Source organism: Scyliorhinus torazame, chromosome 2 (genome assembly GCF_047496885.1).
Source record: "Scyliorhinus torazame isolate Kashiwa2021f chromosome 2, sScyTor2.1, whole genome shotgun sequence".
NCBI classification, from domain to species: domain Eukaryota; kingdom Metazoa; phylum Chordata; class Chondrichthyes; order Carcharhiniformes; family Scyliorhinidae; genus Scyliorhinus; species Scyliorhinus torazame.
In genome coordinates this window covers 97,725,783-97,752,315 of record NC_092708.1, presented here as the reverse complement: position 1 = coordinate 97,752,315, position 26,533 = coordinate 97,725,783, and the positions used below count along the sequence as shown (strand labels likewise).

The window sequence follows — 26,533 nt, the reverse complement described above, 5'->3', positions numbered from 1 at the left end:
CGAGGGATCGAGGCGGCATTTTTAAATGGTGCCCCAATCTCTTCCTGCACTGATGGAGCAGGCTTGAGGGGCTGAGTAGCCTTACTGTTCCTAAACAACATGTTCATACGTAAGTTCATATGTCTTGGAAGAGTTGCAGCACAGATTTACCAGAATTATGCCAATTACCAGAATTATGACCAATATTTAAAGGATTAAGTTCAGCAGAGAGGACACACAATTAGTTGGAAATGCTTTGGGGCAATTTTTCACCACCATTTTTGCTGAGCAGGAATGGTGGAGGAGCGGGATTCCCAAAGTGGCACTTATACGGGTGGGAATTCCCCTCTTGATTGTCCCTCAGCACTGCCTGGGGAATGCCAGGTGACAGTGCTGGGGAGGTGGGCATATGTTGGGGAGATTTGGGGTGGGATGTGCGAAGGGGATCTATTTTGAGCCCAAATTGCTGCTGCCAGCATGACACTGTGGGATCTGCCTCCTGTTTTCTTCTTCAAAGTGTTTAAAGATTCATAGAATTTACAGTGCAGAAGGAGGCCATTCAGCCCATCGAGTCTGCACCGGCCCTTGCAAAGAGCACCCCACATAAGCCCCACGCCTCCACCCTATCCCCCCGTAACCCAACCTAACCTTTTTGGCCACTAAGGCCAATTTAGAATGGCCAATCCACCTAACCTGCACATCTTTGGACTGTGGGAGGAAACCGGAGCACCCGGAGGAAACCCACGCACACACGGGGAGGATGTGCAGACTCCACACAGACAGTGACCCAAGCCGGAATCGAACCTGGGACCCTGGAGCTGCGAAGCAACTGTGCTAACCACTATGCTACCGTGCTGCCCATTCAGAGGCAAAAGCCAGCAGCACAGCCAATGGGTGTTTTACCCACCTGAGACATTTGTTCTGGTGGAAGAATCCATGACAAGAGGACACAATTTTAAAAGTGTGGTTCGGCTATTTATAAGAGAAACCAGGAAGCATTCTTTCCACAGAAACGATAGTGAAAATCTGGAACACAGTCCCCCAAAAAGTCTCTGGATGTTGGTTAATTTAAATTTTAAAGACTGAGATTGATAGTTTTGTTAGGCAACGTCATATGGGGATATGGATGAAAGGCTGGCAAAATGCAGACCAGCTGTGATTTGATTGATTGGTGGAACTGACTCAAGGGACTGAATGGCCTAATTCAGTTCTTGAATTCCTTAGCTGGTGGCTCAGACTAACTTCTTCAAATTCTGCATCAATTTAACTTGTCACCTCCACTCATTTGCCATTTTCGGATCAGTAGCTTTTTTGGAAAAGGACTCATTTGATTTGTCAGCATAATAATTCTTCATTTGCACCTATCAATGAAATTGAACTGTTTTTGAATGGTTCACATTTAATTTAGATGCTTAATTCACAATTTAACAGTTTTTCCTTATTTTAGCAAGTTGATAATTTTTGCTTTGCACATGTGTAACATCCAGAAATACATGAAGGTAATGTAAGGGTTAATGGAATGTGTACAGACAGCCACTAGAGGGAGCTAATCATAGAGGAAGATAAGGGGTGACATTGATCCTTATGGGACAGAAGGTTGGGGTAGGTGGTAGGAGCAGGAGCTGGCTGGGAGTACTGAAGATAGTGAGAGAGCAAGCGAGTAGTTAATCTGTTAGTGAGTTAGATATTAGATGAGTATAGTTTATTTGTGTTTAATCAACTGTTAGTTTTCATTTCATAGAATTTACAGTGCAGAAGGAGGCCATTCGGCCCATCGAGTCTGCACCGGCTCTTGAAAAGAGCACCCTACCCAAGGTCAACACCACCACCCTAGCCCCATAACCCAGTAACCCCACCCAACACTAAGGGCAATTTTGGACACTAAGGGCAACTTATCATGGCCAATCCACCTAACCTGCACATCTTTGGACTGTGGGAGGAAACCGGAGCACCCGGAGAAAACCCACGCACACACGGGGAGGATGTGCAGACTCCGCACAGACAGTGACCCAAGCCGGAATCGAACCTGGGACCCTGGAGCTGTGAAGCAATTGTGCTATCCACAAGGCTACCGTGCTGCCCCAGTTCTTAGCGATAAGTGTTGAATCCAATTGTCGTGTTAAATAAATAATTTGGTTATTTACAAGATTCGTTCTCTGATCAACACTACACATCAAAGCCATCTGGTTCGAGCAAGGCAGAGAACAACACATGGATAAGGCTAGATACAAGACTTCAATATAAATTTATGTATTGCCCACGCTCACCTGTTTGTTTTAAATCAAAAAGATGGGATCTTCCATGTTCATCTTTGACAATATGGAATGACATTGTGCAATCATTGCCACTTTTCAAAGAACAGTAGACAGATTGGTTTTCTTCAAATTCTATAAAAAGTTTGGGAATATACACACTCAATTTTTAACATTTTTTTAAAAATCTGTAAAGTCACAACTGCTATACACTGACTATCGTCTTGAATGGTTGTATTTGTCTTTTTAAGGAATGATAAAATAATTCCGCATTACAGCACTTTTGAAATCTCAGTTTCCACATAAATGTTTTGCCAGAAAGGGCCCTGTCTGATTTTAGTAGCTCCAGGGGTGGTCCATTAGCATTGGCCAACAAATGCATCTGTCAACTTTCTTTCATAAGAAGTTAATTTAATCGGCTGCACACATTCTTTTACCATTCATAATATACTTTATTTTATACTTAATGGTCCACAATACCCATGATACAATGTAGATTATACTTTGTTCATTGTTAGTTCCAACAACTAACATGTCTAGATTCTATTACATTTAATATATGTTCATGCAATCAAAATTATACTGAAAGCTCTTGGGATAGGCCAGGTACTTCTAAAGTGAAGAAAGCTAAAACATTTGAAATGTATTCACCTGAGAACTTCCAACTATAAGACAAGTGAAGCATTACAATTCAGAAATCATGTTTGTTTTTAAGTTGTGTGACCACCATTTCATTACACTGAAATTTTGAGGGGCTACAATAACAAATCTATACTGACTTTTATTTTAATTTATTTGAGATCTTTATTCTTCATGATTCAAAATAACTGAATTCAGTATTTAACCCTTGCAGTACTACATTACCTTAGAATCTTTTCACATAGTTGTACCAAGTTTACTCATTTTTAATGTATAGAAATTCATGGGCAGTGCGCCTATGATTCCCCATTATGCATGTGTTTGAGATGACCTGCAGGAGTGCACCTTTATGAAAATAGCCTAATTTTTAAAAATCATATACGACTTCTGGAAAAAGTAATTTTTTCCCCAAATTTGAAAGGTTTATTGCAATCACTATGAGAAACATGTGCAAGAGGGAAAAGACACTTAGCAACTAAGCCTCTGAACTGCTAATATTCTAACTAATGCATATTAATACTTCTTGCCTTGGCCAGCACTCCATTACACATCTGACTTGTGCCTTAGAGAGGGTGGAAAGGTTCTGGGAGTCGGGAAGTGAGTAATTTGGCACAGAATGCTCAGCACCTGACTTGCTCATCTAGCCACTATATTTATGTGGTCCAATTAAGTTTCTGGTCGATAGTGGCCTCTCCCAGAATGTTGATGGGGGATTCTGTGGGGACAATATTAAAAGTTAAGGGGCTCCTCATCTCACTTTTGGTTCAGTGATAGCACTCTCAGCTCTGATGCGGAAGGGTCAAGTCCAGTTCCAGGGACTTGTCAGTTCAGAGAAGTTCTGAGGGAGAGCTGTACTTGGGAGTTATCTATTTGATGGGAGGTTAAACCAGGACCTTGTCTGTTCTTATGTGGACATAAAATACCCTCTCGCAGTATTTGAAGTATGACAGGAAATTTTTCCAGTGCCAACCAAATTCAGCAAAATAAACTGGGCGGACTTTTCCCAAAACTGTAGAATGCTGGATCAGGCAAGAAAAGCAGTGTGGACCATATCAACTTCACAGATGCCTTTTCTCACCTGATTAAACGGCACCCTGTGCAATTTCAGCGTACTGGCAAAGATCACAGATCTCCCTTCAGGGGCTCAGCCTAAACATGCTGGCAAAGCCGGGATTCTGAGATCAGGACACCATTTTTAAAAGGCGCTCTGATCTCGGGGTTAAATTCCGACATCGGGAACCACCCCTCTCTCCCCCCCTGCCCAAGTATCAGGGTACCCCCTCTGCAATGCTAAGATTGGGGCATCTCCCTACCACGACACTAAGAACATGGCATTACCCCCTCCCCACTGCACAAAGATTGGGGCACTCCCACCCCCTCACATGCATCTGTGTGGCCCCCCCACCTCCCTGTTAGACTCACAACTCCCCGGCCCCTTCCCCCCAGATTCGGGGTAAACCCGCCTCTAGGACCAGAGCATCGCCTCCACTTTCACAGGCACCAGTTCCACTCCCCATCCCAATGCAGATACTAACCACCCCCCTCACGAGGATTGCGCCTCCCCCACATACATAAGGGGAACCCCAGCGTGCACGTCCTGAGTACTGCCACCCTTGCACTGCCAGTTGGCACAGCCAGGTTGGCATTGTCCGCTTGCCAGGGCCTCAGCCACGTCCTGCATCACCTGGGGACGCAATGTTCCTATACACCCCCGGCATGGTCGTCACGACTGGTTTTCATTTTTGACCCGCCCTCTGGGTGAAGAAATTTCTCCCCATCTCAGTCCAAAATGGTCTACCCTGTATCTTCAGGCTGTGATCCCTGGTGATGAACATTTAAAAAATTTGTTCAGGGGATGTGGGCGCCGCTGGTTGGGCCAGAATTTGTTGCCCATGCCGGAGGGTATTTAAGAGTCAACCACATTGCTGGTGGTTCTGGAGTCACGTATAGGCCGAACCAGGTAAGGATGGCAGATTTCTTTATCTAAAGGACATTAGTGAACCAGATGGGTTTTTACAACAATTGACAATGGTTTTGTGGTCATCAGTAGACCTTTAGTTCCAGATTTCTATTGAATTCAAATTCCACCATCTTCCCTGGGTGGGATTCAAACTGACGTCTTCAGAACATTATCTCTGGATTACTAGTCTCGTGACAATACCATTGCGCTACTGCCTCCCCTTTCGCCATTGGGGACATCTTTCCTGCATCTACCCTGTTTAGTTTTGTGAGAATTTTATCGGTTTCTTTTGAGGTCGCCCCTCATTCTAAACTCCAGCGAATATTATCCTAACCAACTCAATCTCCCCCCATTCATCAGTCACATAATCCCAGGAATCAGTCTGGTAAACCTTTGCTGCGCTCCTTTCATAGAAAGAACTGCCTTCCTCAGATAAGGAGATCAAAACTGCACACAATAATCCAGATGTGGGGTTGGATTCCTTGTCCGTGCCTGCTGCAAGATTGCTATGGACGGTACGGGGACCATGTAAAGGTTCGTTCACCTCGGGCGGGAATATCCGGTTGCCGGTTGGCATGGCTGTCTCACCAAGGCCCTGTATAATTGCAGCAAGTCATACCTGCTCCTGTACTTGAATCCTCTCGCTATGGATTTCAACATACCATTTGCCTTCCTCACCGCCTTCTGTACCTGCATCAGCAACTGGTGTATGAGGTGTTGTTGCACATTCCCTTCTGTCAATCTATAGCTATTCAGATAATAATCTGCCATCCTATTTTTGCTATCAAAGTGGATAACACATTTATCCACATCATACTGCATCTGCCATGCACTTGCCTACTCAATCAATTTGTCGAAATCACCCTGAAGCATCTCGGCATCCCCCTCACAGCTCACCCTCTCACCCAGCTTTGTGTCATCAGCAAATTTGGAAATATTATATTTACTTTTCTCATCTAAATCAATTATTGTGAATTGCTGGGGTCTGAGGACTGATTCCTACGGTACACCATAAGTCACTGCCAACCAGTTTTCTATCCAGCTCAATACTTTACCCCCAATCCTCTGCGTTTTGATTTTACACGCTGATCTCTTATGTGGGACATTACCAAAAGCCTTCTGATAGTCCAAATAAATCACATCCACTGGCTCCTCTTCATAAACTCTACTCATTACATCCTTGAAGAATTCCAGTAGATTTATTTGTCAAGCATAATTTACCTTTCATAAATCCGTGCTGACTCTGTCCGGTCCTGCCCTGCCATTGTTTTCCAAGTATTCTGCTATTAAATCTTTTAGAATGGACTCTAGCATTTTCCCCACTACTGATGTCAGTCTGACCAGTTTGCAATTCCCTTATTCACTCTACCTTCCTTTTTAAATAGTGGTGTTATATTAGCTACTCTCCAATCTGTAGGAACTGTTGTAGAATGAATAGAATCTTGGAAGATAGCCGCCAGTACATCCACTATTTCTAGCTGTTCTAACTTTATAGGAGGCCAATGGATCTGTAACTTCAGAATACCTGTGGCCTCACCTGAATACAATTTACCCCGATGAGGGGACGGGGCTACCCCCTTTTTCCTACGACTACTGGGATATAAATACCGAGACTCGGGTGTGGACCAGGCATGGGAGTCCCTTTGGGGAGTAGGAGTGTATTGTAAGGAGATTAAAATCAACATTTTTTAGTCATCACTTTGAGTGCCACTTGCCTGAGACTTTCCACTGGCGACGAGGGTGGGATTGGTCGGGCTGGCCATGGTGCCGCCTCCATGTAGATTTTGCAGGGCCTTTCCGGGGACAATGTACCTATTCATAGGAGATGCACATTCTAAATGGAAAGATGTACAGCTGATGATGACGGAGACATCTCGTGCCACCACCGAGCGACTCAGGCTGACTTTTAGTGTTCGCGGACTCCCGGAGGTACTGGTGCCGGACAATGGCACCCCGTTTACTAGTTTAGAGGTTCCGTATTTTTGTAGCAAAATGGGTCCATCATGTCCGCACCGCAACTTATCATCCGTCCTCAAATGGGTTGGCAGAACATGCCATACAAACATTCAAACTTGGGATGAGAAAGCAGACCCCAGGCTCACCATTTCCTATTCTACTATAGGACCATGCCACACGATACCACTGGGGTGACACCCATGAAGCTTTTGATGAGCAATTGAGCCTCGTTTTGCCGGCCATCGGGGAGAGATCTGTGAATAGCAGGAACAGACTAGAGCGAAGCGAGCCAGGCCCGTGAGGAAATTCACTACTGGCGACTCTGTTTACGTCTGGAATTTAACTAACGGGCATTATGAATTCCGGGAATGATCATAAAATGGTCTGGGCTGGTCCTGTATAGGGTGCTGGTACAAGGAAAGGACTGGAATCGACACGTGGACCATCTCCGGAACCAAGTGGAACATGTGTCCGAAGACAGACCACGGATCCCGAGCCAGGTGATGCCCCTCTCTCTGGAGCAGTTGCTGGTGGTACCCAGCGAGGCAGCTGGGCCTTGTGACTCTGAAATGTAGGAGGTCGACAAGTCCGACCAGGAGTTGGGCATGGAATTTTTGTCCATGGAATTCGATGCAGATCTGGGGTGATCGCCAAAAAAAAGGCTGAGGAACCACCCAGATGTTCGACCAGGAAGTGATATTCCCCAGTCTGTTACACCCCTCTGTGCCTGGAGCGGTGAGTGCCAGATAATCAGCCCTTGATGAAGAGAGCCATCGAAATGGATGATGTACCGGACTTGGGGAGGGGTGGGGGTGGGAGGGGGGTTGGAGCGGTGTTACAACCTTATGGGAGGCTCAGGAATCTGCTACATCACAGTCCCTGTGGCCTCAGATGAGGTGGCGGGGCTGCCCCCTTTTTCCTCGGACCGCTGGGATATAAATACCAAGGCCCGAGAATGGGCAGGGTGCAGGAGAACCTTCGGGGAGTAGGAGGAGAGGATAGTAATGAGAATAAAACCAAGATTTTCTGCAGTCATCGACCGAGTGGTCGCTTGTCCGAGACTTTACATTAGGGCCACTTCCTTACGTAGCCTGGGATGTAGATTATCAGGCCCTCTAGATTTATTGGTCTTCAATCCCATAAATTTCCCCAACACCATTTCCCTACCAATGCTGATTTATTTCAGTTTCTCCATCTCACTAAACCCTGTGTTCCCCAACATTTCTGGTACGTTATTTGTGCCCTCTTTTGTGAAGACATAACTAAATTAAGTATTTAGTTGGTCGTCATTTCTTTCTTCCCCATTATAAATTCCCCTGTTTCTGACCATAAGGGACCTACATTTGTCTTCACCAGTCTTTTTCCCTTCACATACCAATGGAAGTTTCTACAGTCAGTTTTTGTTGGTCCCTGCAAGCTTCCTCTCATACTCTAATTTCCCCTTTTTAGTCAATCCCTTTATCCTCCTTTTCTGAATTCCAAAATGTTCCCAATTCTCAGGTCTGCTGTTTTTACTGGCCAATTTGTATGCTTCTTCCTTGAATCTAATACTATCTTTAATTTCCCTTATAAGCCATGGTATGGCCACCTTTCCCGTTTTATTTTTGCACCAGACAGGAATGGACAATTGTTGCAATTCACCCATGCGCTCTTTGAATATTTGCCATTGCGTATCCACCGTCATCCCTTTAAGTAACATTCCCGAATCCACCAGAGCCAACTTGCACCTCATACCATTGTAGTTTGCTTTATTTAGATTAAGGACTTTAAATTCAGGAATATATAGATTCAGGATTTTAAAGCTAAATTCCCTTCTTAAAGGCCTTTATTTGAAAGGAACCGAAACACCAAAATATTTCTCTTTAATATACTCCTTTCGTAAAGTAGGGAAATTACTCAACTTGTGGCATGAAAAATGAAATGAAAATCGCTTATTGTCACAAGTAGGCTTCAAATCGAGTTACTGTGAGAAGCCCCTAGTCGCCACATTCCGGCGCCAGTTCAGGGAGGCTGGTACGGGAATTGAACCCGTGCTGCTTGGCCTGCTTGGTCTGCATTAAAAGCCAGCTATTTAGCCCTGTGTTAAACCAGCCCCAGCATTGGGAGAATCGCAGGAAATAAGTTCATTTTCCTCAATTTCCATGTTTTTCTCCCCAACATTTCTCCTGAGGTCAGTAACTAATGCTGGGACATAGTTCTGTGGGTGTCACCATCTATCTGGTAGCAAATGCAAAGGACCATTTTTCATTTATTTGAGAATTGGATTTCCTGGGCTGTGTACTTTCAGAAGGGATCACTGGATAATGATCATAAATGTGAACTTTGGTTGAGGTCTCTTTAATGTCTCTACTACTTCCTTGGTTCAGATCAGTAAGAAGTCTTACAACACCAGGTTAAAGTCCAACAGGTTTGTTTCAACGTCACTAGCTTTCGGAGCACTGCTCCTTCCTCAGGTGAATGAAGAGGTCTGTTCCAGAAACACATATATAGACAAATTCAAAGATGCCAAACAATGCTAGGAATGCGACCATTAGCAGGTGATTAAATCTTTACAGATCCAGAGATGGGGTAACCCCAGGTTAAAGAGGTGTGAATTGTATCAAGCCAGGACAGTTGGTAGGATTTCGCAGGCCAGATGGTGGGAGATTAATGTAATGCGACATGAATCCCAGGTCCCGGTTGAGGCCGCACTCATGTTCAGATCAGCTAACAACAGGTGTTGTTCTAAAGGTATCAGATTAAGGTGTATATTTCTTTATAATCACCGGAAGTTTGAATCAAATGTTAATTTATATCTCATTTCCATGAAAAGACATGTTGCAAATATTAGACATGAAATGACCAGCGGTACGCTTGAACGAAACACTGACCCTCTCTGTCTGAATCGTGATAATTCTACATATTTTGATTTGTTCTCAGACTATCTTAAATCCACAGATCTGTTGAGATCAAAACAATCACCGCATCAAAACTGAATTAAATTCAAGTAAAAATAATTCTGAGCTTGTTTTGGTTTTATTATTTTCACATGAAAGTAATATTTGTTACCTGCTGTTTGATTGACCGTCGAATCAACTAACATGCATTTTTCTTGGCATTCTTCTACTGATCCATCCACATTCGACAGGAAACATTCAACACAGCTCCTGGAAATACCATCATGCAAGATCAATAACGACCAGGCCTTTGTCTCCACCAGTAAAGAATTAAATTTATATGGTTCTTAAGATCTAGAAACCAACACAATCTCTGCACTATATGCAGCTATCCAAAATGTCTTTGGAGGTTGACATTTATATAGTTGATATTTGACAAGCATTATTCAGAAGGGTATTTTTCTCAGAGGAGTCAAAAAGCACTCCTGGCATATCCCTTGCAGACAAGAAAGCTTTAGATATTCCTAGTTCTTTTTTTAAAAAAGCATCTCATATATTACATGACAGGGAATGTTTTCAAAACAGCTACAGAACCTCGTTCGAGACATGTAATTCTATCATAAATTATCTTGGAGACAAAAATGTGCCAAGGGCTATTTTAAAAAGAGAAGTTGCTGAAAGATAACAGGGATAAATGGCATTCCAATGTTAAGGACAGAGATGTGTCAAATATCTCTGTCTACAACAGTTGTTGTATGAAAGTATTAAAGGTCAGCCAAATTCATTCTGAGGGTTTTTGGGAAAAGTTGGACAAGTATTTCTTTAAAGCATCATTACTTTCCATTTTGGTGAGAAGTAACTGAATTTCTGTTAGTGTGGCAATTTGAAGCTCAAAATATTATGGGCTGGATTCTCTGATTTTGCGGCTATGTCCGGAGGAAGCGTCTGGTCTTACGATCAAAAAGTCGGCGGCTCCCCCTCACGGATGCTCCGCCCGGTGGGGGGCTAGCAGCCGCGTCACGTAAAGCCCCCGGCTTTATCTGCCGATATGGACGCAGAATGGCCGGGTCCGTGGCCACGCATGCGCATGGCGGTGACCTGCGGTGGCCGCGCAGCACACCATGCCACCGGCTGAGTGCGGACCCGGCCTGCCAGATCGTGCCACCCTGTAACCCCCGTCGCCACCCCAGGACCACCCCCCACCAGTCCCCCCAGCCAGCGCCGAAGCCCCACTGGCCAGCGAATCGGCTCCCCCCACCGACTGCGGTGGCGTTGGACACAGTCCGCAGCCGCCATGCGAGGTCCACGAAAATTGAGAGGACCACGCGACCGACGGCGTCGGGAAGTCGACCCATCGGTGGCGGAGCATCGGGGAGGGCCTCAGGCGACGTCCTGAAGCCATCCCAATGGCGTCCGCCGTGCTCCTCGATTTTACAATGGAATAGTAAACAGCTACACCAGCCCATCTGTCCTTTCCAAGAGGCCCTTAAGTGACTGATTTATTATTTAGTTTTTAAATCTTTTTACTGGCATTTCTCATACTTATAAATAATTATATATATACATCACATTTTTCTTACGCGCGTTTACTTTATTGTGCAGAAAGGTTTATTTTGTCTTTCTTTTAATTGACCCAATCTACATTTCACCACCCTCTGGGTTGGCCTATGGTCCCTCCCCCCTCCTGCCTGACCCTTGCCCCCCCCCTCACTTGCGTACCCCCCTGTCCCTTCCCCCCTCCCCCTGTTGACTTCAGCTGCGCTTTGCTTTTATTTTCAAGGTGGGGGTTAGCTCCCCCACTCCTCTCTTGTTTTTATGGTTTCTCCACCTTTCTTCCGTCTTCCCCCCCAACTCCCCCCCCCCCCCCCCCCCCACACCCTCCCTCCCCCACCCCCCTCCACCCCAGGTTGCGCAGTCCTTTGGTTCCTCATCTATCTTGTTTTTTGTTCTTAACTTACTCCTTGTTTCCGGTCTCGACAGGTTTTGGAACAGACCGACAAACTGCCCCCAAATATCCAGGAAGCCTTCCTCTGACCCTCGGGTGGTGTACTTAATCTTCTTCAGGTGGAGAAATTCCGAGAGGTCAACAAGCCAGTCTGCAGCTGTGGGCGGTGCTGCTGATCGCCGGCCGAGCAGGATTCTCCGGCGGGCGATTAGGGAAGCGAAAGCAAGGGCGTTAGCCCCCTTCCCCATATGTAACTCTGGATGCTCCGATACCCCGAAGATTGCCACTATGGGGCATGGCTTCACCCTCACCCCCACAACCTTGGACATTGCCTCGGTGAAGGCTGTCCAGAACCCAGCAAGTTTGGGACAGGTCCAGAACATGTGGGTGTGGTTGGCCGGGCCCCTCTGGCACCGCTCACATTTATCCTCCACCTCCGGGAAGAACCTGCTCATTCGGGTTCTGGTCAGGTGCGCTCTGTGTACCACTTTGAGCTGCATTAGGCTGAGCCTTGCGCAGGAGGAGGTGGAGTTAGCCCTGCTCATTGCTTCACGCCAGAGACTCCACCCTACCTCTGTCCCCAGTTCGTACTCCCATTTTTGTCTGGTCTCGTCCAGTGGTGTTCGAGCTCTGCCCAGTAACTGTCAGCATATTCTCCCACATAGTCCCCCCTCCTTGCTGCTTGTGCCTATCAGGCGCTCTAGTAGTGTGTTTTCTGGGGCCCTAGGGTACCCTACTGTCCCTTTGCGGAGGAAGTGTTTTATTTGGATGTGTCTCATTTCCTGTCCTTTTGCTAGTTTCCACTTTCTCATCTAGAAGGTGTCTAGCATGGCTGGGGGGAATTTGTGATTGCCGCAGATGGGGGCCAAGAGGGACATTTTAGTTAGTCCGAAATGTTGTCTCAGCTGGGCCCGCGTTCTCAGCGTGGCCGCTACCACTGGGCCCATTGTGTATCTTGTTGAAGAGGATGGGAGTGCTGCTGTAGTCAGGGCCTGGAGGGTCGTTCCTTTACAGGAGGCCGCCTCCATTTGTACCTAATCTGCGCCGGGTTCGTGTACCCATCCCCTCACTCTTTCTGCCGTTGCTGCCCAGTGGTAGTATTGTAGGTTCGGTAAAGCCACGCTCCCTTTGATTTTCCTTCTTTGCAGTGTTGGTTTGTGAATTCTCGGATTCTTACCCCTACCCACACACACACACACAAACACCATGATTAGACTGTTTATGTTTTGCACAAAGACCTTGGGGATGAGGATCGGAATGGATCTGAACAGGCAGAGGAACCTTGGCAGTACGTTCATCTTGATCGTTTGCACTCTTCCCGCCAGGGAGAGTGGGAGTGAGCCCCACCTTTGTAGGTCCTTTTTTACTTCCTCCACCAGGCTGGTCAGGTTCCACTTGTGGATCAGTGCCCAGTCTCTGGCTATCTGCATCTCCAGGTAACGGAATCTGTTCTGGGCCGTTTTAAACAGGAGCACCTCCAGCTTTGCCCCTCCTCCATTTGGGTTCACTGGGAATGCCTCACTCTTGCCCAGGTTAAGTTTGTAGCCCACAAAGTTTCCAAACTCTTTCAGGATCTGCAGTATTGCCTTCAGTCCTTTCCGTGGCTTCGAGACATAGAGGAACAGATCATCTGCATAGAGTGAAACTCTGTGCTCTCTGTCTCCTCTCCGGATTCCCTTCCAGCTTTTCGCATCCCGCAGGGCTAGCGCTAGGGGTTCGATCGCTAACGCCAACGAAAGTGGGGACAGGGGGCAGTCCTGTCTTGTTCCTCTCTGCAGCTAGAAGTATTTAGAGCTGGTTGTGTTAGTTTGGACACTCGCTTTGAAAGCGGTGTACAAAAGCCTCACCCAGGCGGTGAACCCCGCTCCTAGCCCAAACCGTTCCAGTATCTCGAGGAGGTAATTCCAATCGACTCTGTCGAAAGGCCTTTTCTGCGTCCAGGGAGACAATCACCTTTGGTGTTCTCTCCCCAGGGGCGGGTCATTATTACGTTCAGCAGCCGCCTGATGTTCGCTGTGAGCTGCCTACCCCTGACAAAGCCCGTTTGGTCCTCTGCTAGTGGTCAAGAAGGCATACGGCATGCTTTCCTTCATCGGAAGGGGTATTGAGTACAAGAGTTGGCAGGTCATGTTACAGTTGTATAAGACTTTGGTTCGGCCACATTTGAAATACTGCATACAGTTCTGGTCGCCACATTACCAAAAGGATGTGGATGCTTTGGAGAAGGTGCAGGGGAGGTTCACCAGAATATTGCCTGGCATGGAGGGCGCTAGTTATGAAGAGAGGTTGAGTAGATTAGGATTATTTCCATTAGAAAGACAGAGGTTGAGGGGGGACCTCATTGAGGTCGACAAAATCATGAGAGGTATAGACAGGGTGGATAGCAAGAAGCTTTTTCCCAGAGTGGGGGACTCAATTACTAGGGGTCACGAGTTCAAGGTGAGAGGGAAAAAGTTTAAGGGAGATATGCGTGGAAAGTTCTTTACGCAGAGGGTGGTGGGTGCCTGGAACGCATTGCCGGCGGAGGTGGTAGAGGCGGGCATGATAGCGTCATTTAAGATGTATCTAGACAGATACATGAATGGGCAGAGAGCAGAGGGATACAGATCCTTAGAAAATAGGCGACAGTTTTAGATAGAGGATCTGGATCGGCGCAGGCTTGGAGGGCCGAAGGGCTTGTTCCTGTGCTGTAATTTTTCTTTGTTCTTTGTTCTTCGTGACCACCTCCGGTACGCAGCACTCCAGCCTTTTGGCCAGGACCTTTGTGAGTATTTTTGCGTCCACATTCAGCAGTGAAATGGGTCTGTATGATCCACATTTCATCAGGTCTTTATCTTTTTTGGGTATCAGTGAAATCGTGGCCACCTTGAGCAATTCCATGCAGGTCTGTGAAGCTCATGATGTTGCATGTAGCACTGGTGTTGTGGTGATTGTCCCTTTGTTTACATGTGAAACCTTTTTTTTCAGACTGTGATTAAAACAGTGGCAGGGCGGAGAATCCCGCCCCTGAACTGCCTCTCTGCATAGTGAAAAGTCTAATTCAGTTCTACCATCAATACTCTTCAGCTGATGATTAATCATATCAGAGCTTCTGCGCATGTCAATAACTTTCTTGAGAGTAAGTTTTTCTTCACTCACCGGATGTGCTCTCACAGGATTCCAAAGACAATCATATCTCTGATCAGGTCATCCTTCAGTTACTCTAACTCTTAGTATTCAGTTATTTGTCTCAATGCAGTCACATACTAATCAATATTCTCCCCCTCTTCCTGAGCTCTGGTGTTGAACACATATTATTCAAAAGTTACATTTGTAGAAGATTCTAAGTGGGTCTACATGGCCTCCAAAGATTCACAAGATTGGCTTTCCTGCTCCTCAGTGAAGTCTGGGGTGCAATACAGCTTCTGGAACTCTTTTCTCAGCACGGATAACAGAGCTGCCACACTTATTTGTTCAGATTTCGCATTTAACTCTATATGAAGACTCTAACAGTTTTCCAACAAAAAACAGAGGAAGTTATCAACCTTTAAAGATGACCTAGAACAGGAAGAGAACTGCGGGCACAGGAGACAGGGCTGTCTCCAGTACCCAGCTTTTCTGAATCAGTCAAACTATAATTGATAAGAAGGTGCTGCTGGAGCGGGCGGAGGTGGCCGGGGGGGGGGGGGGGGGGGGGGTGGCTGGGTATTCCAAGTTTCATAAACTACGACTGAGTGGCAAATATTGCAATGGTGAGCAAATGGGTAATGGGTGAGGGGTCGGTATGGGAGCGGATGGAGGCGGCCTCACGTAGTGACACGCGTTTGGGGACACTGTTATCGGTGCCTCTGTCGTTCTCGCCAGCCTGGTACTCCACAAGCCCGGTAGTGGTGGCATCCCTGAGGGTGTGGAGACAGTGGCGGCAGCACATGGGGCTGGAGGGGGCTTTGGTGTGGGCACCAATATGTGGCAATCGCCGGTTTGCTCTGGGGGGGCTGAATAGGGGGTTTTGGGGGTGGCAGCGGGCGGTTTGGGGGATCTGTTTATAGTCGGGAGTTTTTTTAAAATAGAATTTACACTGCAGAAGGAGGCCTTTCGGCCCATCGAGTCTGCACCAGCTCTTGGAAAGAGCACCCTACCCAAGGTCAACACCTCCACCCTATCCCCATAACCCAGTAACCCCACCCAACACTAAGGGCAATTTTGGACACTAAGGGCAATTTATCATGGCCAATCCACATAACCTGCACATCTTTCCAGGTTTTTTGCTTTGTGAATTTTTGGTCATGGAATTAGACCAGTTACCTGTTCCCTATATATTCCTTTCTTATCAAACAAAGGAGATTACCTTTTAGAAATGCAGGGGTCATAACAAGTTGGGCATTTTTCACATTTATCCCCAGAGGCCCCAGAGTGCACGCAGACACATTTGCCACAGATGCACTCTCCACGTCCACTACATAGGGCTCCATTTTCAGAAATACAGAGGTCTGTGTTTGTGGTGCAATTACAATATTCACCATTCCATCCTTGGTTGCAGTGACATTCCCCACAATCACATAGCCCGTGGCCTAGGAAAGAAAATGAATATTAAACCTTTGCTGAGACTCATTGTCAGTATTTCATTAAAACATACTTTCAGTACGCTATTGTTTAAACATGTTGCAACATTTCAATTAGGAGTCTTAACATATATTAGCCCTAAACCTAAATATTAGTTCAAATGGCTGATTTGAAGTACTCTGAAAAAGTTCTGTACAGGCTTAGCCTAGGCCAGTTTGATCGATTTATTAAACATATCTGAGCGGCCCGTTGGCACAATGGTTAGCAATGTTGCCTCACAGCACCAGGGACTCGGGTTCAATTTCGACCTTGGGTGACTATGTGGAGTTTGTACATACTCCCTGTGTCTGCGTGGGTTTCCAAAGACAACAAACATATGGGAACACCATGCCGGTGGTAGAGGGAGTGAATGATTAAGGTGGTGTTTAGGGTGTCAATCAAGCAGGCTGCTTTTTAGCAACTGATGTTTCGACACCTTGGCCTAGTGCATGACCAATTCCAGCCCCACTCGACACAGAGTCGCAACACAAGTGAAATTATATTTTATATTCCAAACAGAAAATGCTGGAAAATCTCAGCAGGTCTGGCAGCATCTGTAGGAAGAGAAAAGAGCTCACATTTCGAGTCCAGATGACCCTTTGTCAAAGCTCATTTAGATTTTATGTTAATACTTGTGGCTTTGGTTGAGTCAGATTGACCAAAGTTGCCAGGTTTGTAAATTTAAACACAAGTAACCTTTTATTATAAACAGTAATTATAATTAAATAGGCAAATAATACAACTGGCTACCTACTATCTGATTCTTACCCCCCCCCCCCCGCCCCCCCCCCCCCCCACTACTTTCTAACTTCCCCCAATCTCTACACATACAAAGACACATAGACAAACAACACAGAGGGAAAACGACGGTTGAGAGATAAAGAAAATATAATAAAATAAAAAGGTAAGATCTTTGATTCAGATGGATATTTTTGAATTAGTTTCTTTCTCAGGTTAGGTCTTCAGTTGGGTACATTATTTTCCTTCAGCTTGCAAAGATGTTCACTGCAGACTCACAGAGACACACAGAGAGGGAGGAAACATAGCCCCTCTTCCTTCGAGGTTCTAGAGGTTTCTGCAGGTTCGCTCCATAAAAACCACCTGGCAGGAACCAATCACCAATTGTTGTCAGGCAGAGCACAGTCCCTGGCCAACCCACTGATTGCCAGTCAGCCAATCAAACCGACTTCCTCCAAAACCGGTTCCTAAGATTCTTTTGGTGCCGACGAGTCTAGTTTCTTCTCTCCAAAATACAAAATCTGGGAACGCAAAGTGCTGGCAAGCACTCTTCTGCTTAAAGGCACATTCCGATTATGGGTCCACAGGCCAAAAATAATAAAATAAAAGTAATAGAAATCAAGGGAATAAACAGGAAGAACTCTTACGCTGATCATGGATATCAAAATAAATGGGTTTCAGCAGTTGTATTTTGATTTGACAGCTGTACAAAAATTGAAAAAATAAAAATTAGAAATACATCTTATCCCACCCCACCTGAATTTTGCATCCCCTCATCCAAACTAAATTTAATCCATCCTGACAGAATTGAGTAACCACTTTCTTGTATTGAGTCAACATATTGCCAATCTTGACAATGTGTTTCCTGATATCCAAGCAACATACTTTGTTGGTTTGCCCTTCCTGTCAATATAACTTGTCTAAGATATCGAAAATGGTAACTCTGGGCACGGTTTAATGGCCGTGTTGCGCTTAAGCGAGAGCACGATGAGGCCATTAGATCATAGGAGAGGCCAAAAATGAGAACCGCGGTGGGCACTGATCGGTTTGTGATCTAACCGACTCGTCCCATTGGCGAAATCAGGAACCTGCGTGCATGGCGAGAATCCAATAATCGCCACTTAAGGCCAATTTCCATACAATTAACGGGATCTACCTCCAATCTAACTGCCTCCCATGATCTAACCACCTCCCCAGCAAGTGGTCACACAGGCGCCGATTAGTATACCTTTTTAAAATTGTGAAGCTGGCGGAATGGCTGTTGCGAGGACCCAAGGAGGTGAGTAGCCATCTTCGATGCTGGATAAGTGTTCCCATTCCAGGGGCAACCCCAGCCCGCCAGGCCCACTAACCACCCATAACTCCCACAGGCTGTACAGGTCTATTGGCAATAGTAGTTAGGAAAGCACTTCACACCTCCCAAGTGGATCCACGTGGGTAATAATAATAATCGCTTATTGTCACAAGTAGGCTTCAATGAAGTTACTATGAAAAGCCCCTAGTTGCCACATTCCGGCGTCTGTTCGTGGAGACTGGTACGGGAATTGAACCCACGCTGCTGGCGTTGTTCTGCATTACAAGCCAGCTGTTTAGCCCACTGTGCTAAACCAGCCCCTGGTAGGCGGGCCCTGTAGCATGTGGGAGTTATTGCCTAGCATCCCAATCAGACCGCGATGCCTGGACACTGTGCCTGAGTACTGCAGGTAGCAATACTATGGACGCAGCAGCTAACATCCGGACACCCAGGGGCTGGGCCAGAGGGTGGGTGAGTGCACAGGGGAGGGGGTCAGTGTCCGGTCCAGGTAACATTACATGTGGGTTTCTGAGGTAGAATAGAGGGAGTGGGGTCCGGCAAGCAGGGGCCCCTACTGTGGCCGGGGATGTATGGGCAGGGCGGGTTGGTTGGTGAGGGAGCAATGGGGGAATGGAGGGTCCCAAGGAGGAAGACAGCACTGGTTGTCTGTTTCTTACCCTCTCCAATTCCTTACAGATATTACACGGAATGGATGATATCTTGGACCCCACGGAAGCTGCCGTCGTGGTGCTGCTGGCAGGCCAGATGGCCAGACGCCAGAGGAGGCGGCGGCAGAAGCATCGACAGAGGCTCAAGGTGGCGGCCCATGTGCCTCGCCCATCACCTCGCCGCCCATCAGGCCAGGGAGGGACCCAGAGAGAGAGAGGCCCACGACGGCCCAAGGTATAGAGGTGTCACTGGTCTTTCAAACAAATGACGGACAGCATGTGCTGCAGGAGGCTCCGCCTCAACAAGGAGACAGTGCGACACCTGTGCCATGTTCTTGCGGACTCGGCACCATGTGGGGGAGGAGGATACCCACTCCCGGTGGCCATGAAGATCAACGCAAGCCCTGAACTTCTACACCACAGTATCATTCCAGGGTTCGTACGGGGACTAGTATGGCATCTCACAAGCTGCAGCCCACAAGTGCATCCGACAGATCACAGATGCCCTGTGTGCCTAGGCAGCAAGCTATATATATAGATTTTTAAAATAATCTTTATTGTCACAAGTAGGCTTACATTAACACTGCAATGAAGTTACTGTGGAAAGCCCCTAGTCACCACATTCCGACGCCTGTTGGGGTACACAGAAGGAGATTTCAGAATGTCCAAATTACCTAACAGCACGTCTTTTGGTACTTGTGGGAGGAAACCGGAGCATCCGGAGGAAACCCACACAGACACAGAGCGAACGTGAAGACTCTTCCCAGACAGTGACCCAAGCCAGGAATCGCATCTGGGACCCTGGCGCTGTGAAACAACAGTGCTAACCACTGTGCTACCGTGATGCATGGACCAGGCTCAACAGGATGCCCAGGCAGCAGCCCAGGCAGCAGGTTTCTTCACCATTGCTGCGATGACCCAGGTGCAGGGGTAGTAGCTGGCACGTGTGGTGATGTGCATCACTGTAAATACATGTAAGCTAGACAGACACTAGAGGGAGCACCAGAAACATCACACACACACACTCAACCAATAGATAAGTTAGATGGGAGGCGACCAATGGACATTCACGATACACAAGGAGGTGACACGACCACAGGGGGGCATTACACCAACCCATACATAAAGGACACCACACACGTGATCAACCCCTTTGGCCAGCGGAGACAGTCAGTGAGGAGAGGCACAGGGTTGATTCATTATCACACCCACCACGTGGAAGACAGCAGCTGGTTAGTCAGTTTAGGGAGCGACAATAGGATTATCAGTAGTGTCGAACTCAAGTTATAAAAGTGTACATAGTGTAAATAAATGAGTTGAAGTTATTTACACGTCTCGACCTTCCTTGACAAATGCAACACAAGGAAGCCGCTTATGTTACAAAGGAAACATAACAAAACATGGTACCAGTAGTGAACTGCTTAAATCCAGATAGCCATACCTCAGCACACAGTGACAACCAGCAATACCCAGGCAAGATGTACGAGCTCCTGGTTCCGCAGCCGCTCCAGTGCCATGGCGATCTCCACGAAAACTGGCAGCGATTCCGGCAAACGTTTGAATTCTTCCTGGTGGCAGCCGAACTTAAAGACCTGGCCGATAATGAAAAAATAGAGTTTCTCCTCACCATCGACGGTGCAAGAGCAGAAGAAATCTTTTAAAAATTCAAGTTCTCCAAGGGGCAAAACAGGAGCGACTTCCAGGCAGTCCTGGACAAATTTGGCAAATACTGTGAGGAAAACGCACTCCAATCGGCAAGGAAAGGTGAGAGAAGCGCCAGTACTCACCTCGAGGCCGAAATCCCGGACCAGAGAGCGATTTGGGTCGAGGTCGGTGGCCATCTTGCTAAAGGGACTACACTAGCGCAGTTGCGCGAGAAGTGCGCAGAACCGGAAGGTTCGTTTACGCATGCGCGAGACGCCGTGCATGTGCAATCAAGAAAACGGCCATCGGTAAAGGAACAGCGATCTGCGCATGCGCAATCGCTTCCTACGTGCTACGTCACACGCGTCATGACATCAGAGGCCCCAGACCGCACCAATTTAAAGGGGAAACGTCCCAAATCCAATTTAAAGGGGAAACGTCCCAAATCAAAGAAAAAATCTTTTAAAGCTGTAAAACAACCTTCCTTCACCTGGAATGACAGCACAATGCCTCAAATTGAACCAGGAAATGAATTTAACATCCAAAGAACCCTGTAACAAGCAGTTACCTACGCACAAACCGATGATTCCGACCTCGAATACTTCGATACCGACCTTTACATTTTTTCTGGACCTCGCGAGCCCAATGACAGCTCCATGGTCCTAGACGACTACGACTCGGACAAATCTTTCGTGTTGCACATTGGCGACCCCCGCATTGAATCCGATGCCGATGCGGATTCATTGTTCGGATTTGAGGATCTTCAACCCAGCAGGTATGACATCCCAACTCATCAGTGCAGGATGATGCTGCAGCCTGAAATTAAGAGAGAGAAAGCGGTACAAGCCCACAGAGAGCGGCCTGCTGCCACTCAGAGCGTGGTCCACGCCCCGCTCAGGGATCCCGACTCTACGAAAGAAGACATGCAAGACTCCACACCGCAGTCCTTGCAGTAACAAGACGTGACTCCAGTGTCACAAGACTCCACAGCAAGCTCGTGGACAGACTCCACAATTGCAGAAACGCTTGACTCCGATGCGCAGTCCTTGAGGGTCTAGCAACCTCCTCTGACCAACTAGCGGCAGATGATGCAAGTCTGCCATGCTCACTTAAACAGCAAGAAGGCTATAACAGTCTACCACGCTCCACAGCATAGCAGGACGACCATGACGGTCTATCATGCTACAATGAAGGGCACAGTGCTGATGACTGTTCAAGCCCAAATGAAGACAAGCCAAAGGAATCGCCTCTTCCAAGCCCGAAGAAAAAAGGATTATGCGCTGACCTTCAGGATCATTCTAGTTGAAGAGATATTAATAATGCTGCACAGTCACAGAAGGATGCTGAGGATTTGCTAAAGAAATTGCTTGTATGTCTAACTTGCAAGGAGCAGACTGAAAATTGCCATTGCTTTAGTACGGATCGAAAAAATGGACAAGACATTGATCCTCATTTAATGGAAATAACACAACCTGAATCATATCTACAGCAGGGACAACTGTCTCCCTTCAACACAAAACCGCAAAGTCCCAACTACAGAGACCAGCAGTTAGTCAGTAATGACTCTTCAACCCCTGGGGGAATATTAATCGCATTGAACCTCTGCACACTCCACTGATAAATGAGCAGAACATTGGAGCAAGAATTCTGAGGACACCGACATCGAGTAGCCAGATAAAGCACTTAAAACCCGAAGCAGTTTCAAGTGAACCAATTGTGCTTTCCAGTGATGGTGAAGATGCAGATAAGGTCGACCCAATTATCCATTGTACCACATTAACTCCAGAGATTAAGCATTTATGTCTGGGGAGTAGAATGTGGGCAATTGAGAACAGTAAAAGAGAGACTGTGACTGTGCCAGTCCCAGCAAAATCAGAGCCAGAGACTATGAAGGCATGTACATTAGAAAAGGATGCATATGAAGTAACTGAGAAGAAAATTGAAACGGACTGTTCTTTGGAAACTAGTACAATGACGAAAGAAACATTGGATCTAACATTTAATGCCCTACATATGGGAGAAATTGAGGGAAATGAACAAGGTTCTGTAATGTCTGAGGGAAGATTTAAAATTCCAAAGAAGTAAAGCCCAAATGAAGGACAATGGCAAGACAATGACAGTCCACCCACATTGTTTGCACCACCAGATGAAAACTCTGACAATTTACCCAACCCTAGTGAACAGCAAGCAGCTACTGAGGATCTACCCATGGTATGTGAAACGAGTGACGACAGCATCCCACTTCCAATGCAAAAGGTGCAAAGTGACAGACCTCAGCTAGAGCGTACCGAGGCACTCGACGATCACGGTGAGACCACTGGTGACTACGGTGACACCACACTATTTCCACCCTCAATTGCTCGAACTTCTCCACTAGTCAATGCATTCCTGCATGTTCCGACTCCAGACGTGCAGTTCAAGAAATCTCAGCTGACTCCAGTGAACCTGCTAAGACTCCGGACGGGGAGCATCAACAAAAAACAGACCAGACTCCAGATGGGGAGCAACCAAACGGCGACTCTGATTCACGTAAGCCAGACTTTACTCCAGACAGGCAGTGTCGCAACCTCAGTGATGGCACGCTCAGTGTGACAGCAGATGCCACAATGACAGGAGATGGATCACGTGACAATCACACTGGGTCAGCAATAACAAGCAGCAGCTACAGTCCAAGAGGAATACACCAATTTTCACCACAGCTATGTCCACACATTTGTTCCACACCGACAGTGCGGCCAATGACAGCTCATGCTGGACAAACCCAGTATTCAAGCCTGCAGCAGCCAGCAGTCTATGCAGCATATTCTCAAACAGGCCAGCACTGCGGATTGCCCACTAATGGAATCAAGACCGAAGGAGGACTCCCGCCAGTGCAATCTGCACTACAGACTGGATGCCTTAGTTACTGCCCAGGATTTGCTGCACCACAGCCTGGCCAGACAGCATATTCCTATCAGATGCAAGGTTCTAGTTTCACACCATCACCAGACATTGATGCGAGCAGCAATTCTGTCTCCAAATCGACATGCTTCAACGCTTCTCAGCAGAATCACCCTTCCAGCACAGCATGTGGCCAGAACCAGTATGCACAGTCTCATCCGACTTCAACATCTGGCACATCCATGACCTCGAATGATACTGTTGATGGTACCTCTTCAATGTCAACGACCTATCAGCTACAAGATGCCATCCGACAGCACCACCACAAACATAAAAAGAAAAAAGAAAAAGGACTCCAAATCGGCAGCGCAGTGATTCGACCACTTCTTGGTTCCTGTTGATGGCGTTCATAACCAAGAGAGACAGTTGACCATGATGATTGATGGTTTATAGACTCACATGAATGATTTGGACTTATTGTTTAATCACCGTTCCCATGACGTGTATATACCTTACCTTTTCTACCTGTTCTTTGTTCAGTTTTTCGTAAAGTGTACAGAAAATATGAACATATAAAAAGGGGAGGATGTGGTGATGTGCATCACTGTAAATACATGTAAGCTAGACAGACACTAGAGGGAGCACCAGAAACATCACACACACACACTCAACCAATAGATAAGTTAGATGGGAGGCGACCAATGGACATTCACGATACACAAGGAGGTGACACGACCACAGGGGGGCATTACACCAACCCATACATAAAGGACACCACACATATGATCAGCCCCTTTGGCCAGCGGAGACAGTCAGTGAGGAGAGGCACAGGGTTGATTCATTATCACACCCACCACGTGGAAGACAGCAGCTGGTTAGTCAGTTTAGGTAGCTACAATAGGATTAGCAGTAGTGTCGAACTCAAGTTATAAAAGTGTACATAGTGTAAATAAATGAGTTGAAGTTATTTACACGTCTCGACCTTCCTTGACAAATGCAACACAAGGAAGCCGCTTATGTTACAAAGGAAACATAACAAAACAGCACGCATGTCGCCTTGCGCTCACTGGGCCATCTGGGAATGCCCTTCCTCAACAGAAGGGGTTCCGCTCCTTGAATGTCCTGCTCATGTGCGGCCACCACATGAAGATCCTGCATGTGTGTGCACACTTTCCAGGGAGGGTGCACGACTGTCGGACATCCCCGGTCTCTTTGAGGACCAACCCCAGGATGGCCATTTGGTTCTTGGGGGATAAGGGGTACCCGCTGAGGACCGAGCTAATGAAGCCAGTACGGAAGCCAGAAACCGATTCGGAGATCCGATCTAACGGAGCCCATGTGCTCACCCAGCTGTCAGTGAGCAGTGCTTTGGACCCCTCAAAATGTAGTTCCAATGATTAAACAGGTCTGGTGGTGCACAGCCATACACCCACCGGAGAGTCGCCCGCTTCGTGGTCGTCTCATTGCGGAAGAAAGTGCCAAAGACATCACGGGCTGATGGGCTGGCTTCTTCATTCCAGCGGCTAAGTGCCAAAGCCAGCGGAGGACTCGTGGTGTTTCATGACGGGAAAATCAGCATGGACCCCTCGCAGATTCCGGTACCGGTAAAGGGATATCACTGACGCTGCATGAAACACCTGTGGATCGCCCCGGTCCCGGGCCAGGCATGCACAGGACTGACATGTTACAGCCACGCACGCCTATACCCTCACCGGTTGCACCAGGAAACATGGCGCCGGCCGTGCTGGACCACGTACTCGCCCACCCCGACCCCACAGCCAACCCCCCACCGCTCCCCCCAGCCACAACAGAAGCCCGCTGGCCAGCGGCACGGATCACAGCTGAGTGAGGTGGTGCTGGACACTGTCCGCAGCCAGCACGCCAGATTCCCAACCGCTGGGACCACACATGGCCTGCGCCGTTGGGAACCCGGCCCATTGGAGGCGGAGCATTGCAGGGGGGCCAGCCGATGACGCGTCAGTGGGGTTGCAACTGCACGCGGCGCACGTCCCAATGATGCTGCTTGGAAGGGGTAGAACACTGCAAATTGGTGTCAAACTGGCACCTGCCCCGATTCCGGCATCGGGAGCCATTCTCCCACTGATTGCCGTTCACGATCGGGCTACGGAGAATTTCGCCCTACATTTCTCAAGTGCAATGTTTTTTTTAATGCTGTACATATGTGTCCCCAACTATCCCAATCCCCCGATGCTGCCACCCCACTCTCACAACCCCTCCCAAGCAGGGACATATCAGAGGTGGAGGCCGCCTGCTGCCTACTGCATCCTGTGGTCCTCGATGCCCCTGTCAGGCATCTTTTGGGGGCACTGGGGCCAAAGGGCCCTGGCACACTTGCCGGCGGCACATGCCCTGCTGTGCCACCCTATTCCAGGCGCTGACTCCGAGACGCGCTGCGGCAGGTGGGTGGGTCTCGGGGGAGCTGGTGTCCTCCATCGCCACTCAATAGGGTGGCTCCAGGTTGGCACCCAGCGCCCCCTCCTCTCAGTCTGTAACCATAGGGCCCTGGAGTTCACCTCGGGACGGAGGGTCCAGTTGGATCGAGCCTCGGCTGCCCCTGCGTAATCTGACTCTGCCAGTAGCCCTGGTGGCTCCCCAATGTCTGCAGCACAGTGTTGACTCCCTTGGCGATGCCCATCAGTGATTGGGACATGCTCCGTAGCGCCTCGGAGAAGTCCACCTGAGACTGGGACACCTGCCCCAGCGACTGGGACATGCTCTGGAAGGCCTTGGCAATGCTCACCTGAGACTGGGGAATATCCCGCAGTGCTTCATGGAGATCTTCCTGGTACCAAGTCACGCCCCGAACGACTGGAACATGCTCTGGAGGCCCTCAGCCATGGCCTTCACTGACTGAGCCATGCCTTGGACATCTCCACTCATGCTGCTGACGTCATGCACCAGGCTTTCCACTGCGGTCGCCACCCTAGCACCGTTGGCCTTGGTGCCATGTACTGACAGTGACATCTCCTGCGCCCGTAGCCCCTGGGACACCTCCAGTCGGTTATGGACCTGCTGGAGTGTCGCTGACCTCCGCCTGCTGCGAGGCCTGGGTGTTCCTGCATCCACCTGATGTACATCAGCAACTGTGTGGTGCTCACCA

At 47.7% G+C, this 26,533-nt stretch overlaps 1 protein-coding gene across 3 annotated transcripts in view; it reads right to left on the bottom strand.

Annotated features, from left to right (window-relative positions):
* Positions 1-26,533, bottom strand: part of itgb6 (integrin, beta 6) — a 139,927-nt gene that overhangs the window by 15,945 nt on the left and 97,449 nt on the right. For all 3 annotated transcript variants that reach the window (XM_072474525.1, XM_072474518.1, XM_072474534.1), the window contains 3 exons: positions 15,935-16,157; positions 9,835-9,932; positions 2,247-2,366 (listed from right to left, as the gene is read on the bottom strand). In XM_072474525.1, coding sequence (XP_072330626.1) covers positions 2,247-2,366; positions 9,835-9,932; positions 15,935-16,157 — 441 coding nt within the window. The remainder of the gene's footprint in view (positions 1-2,246; positions 2,367-9,834; positions 9,933-15,934; positions 16,158-26,533) is intronic.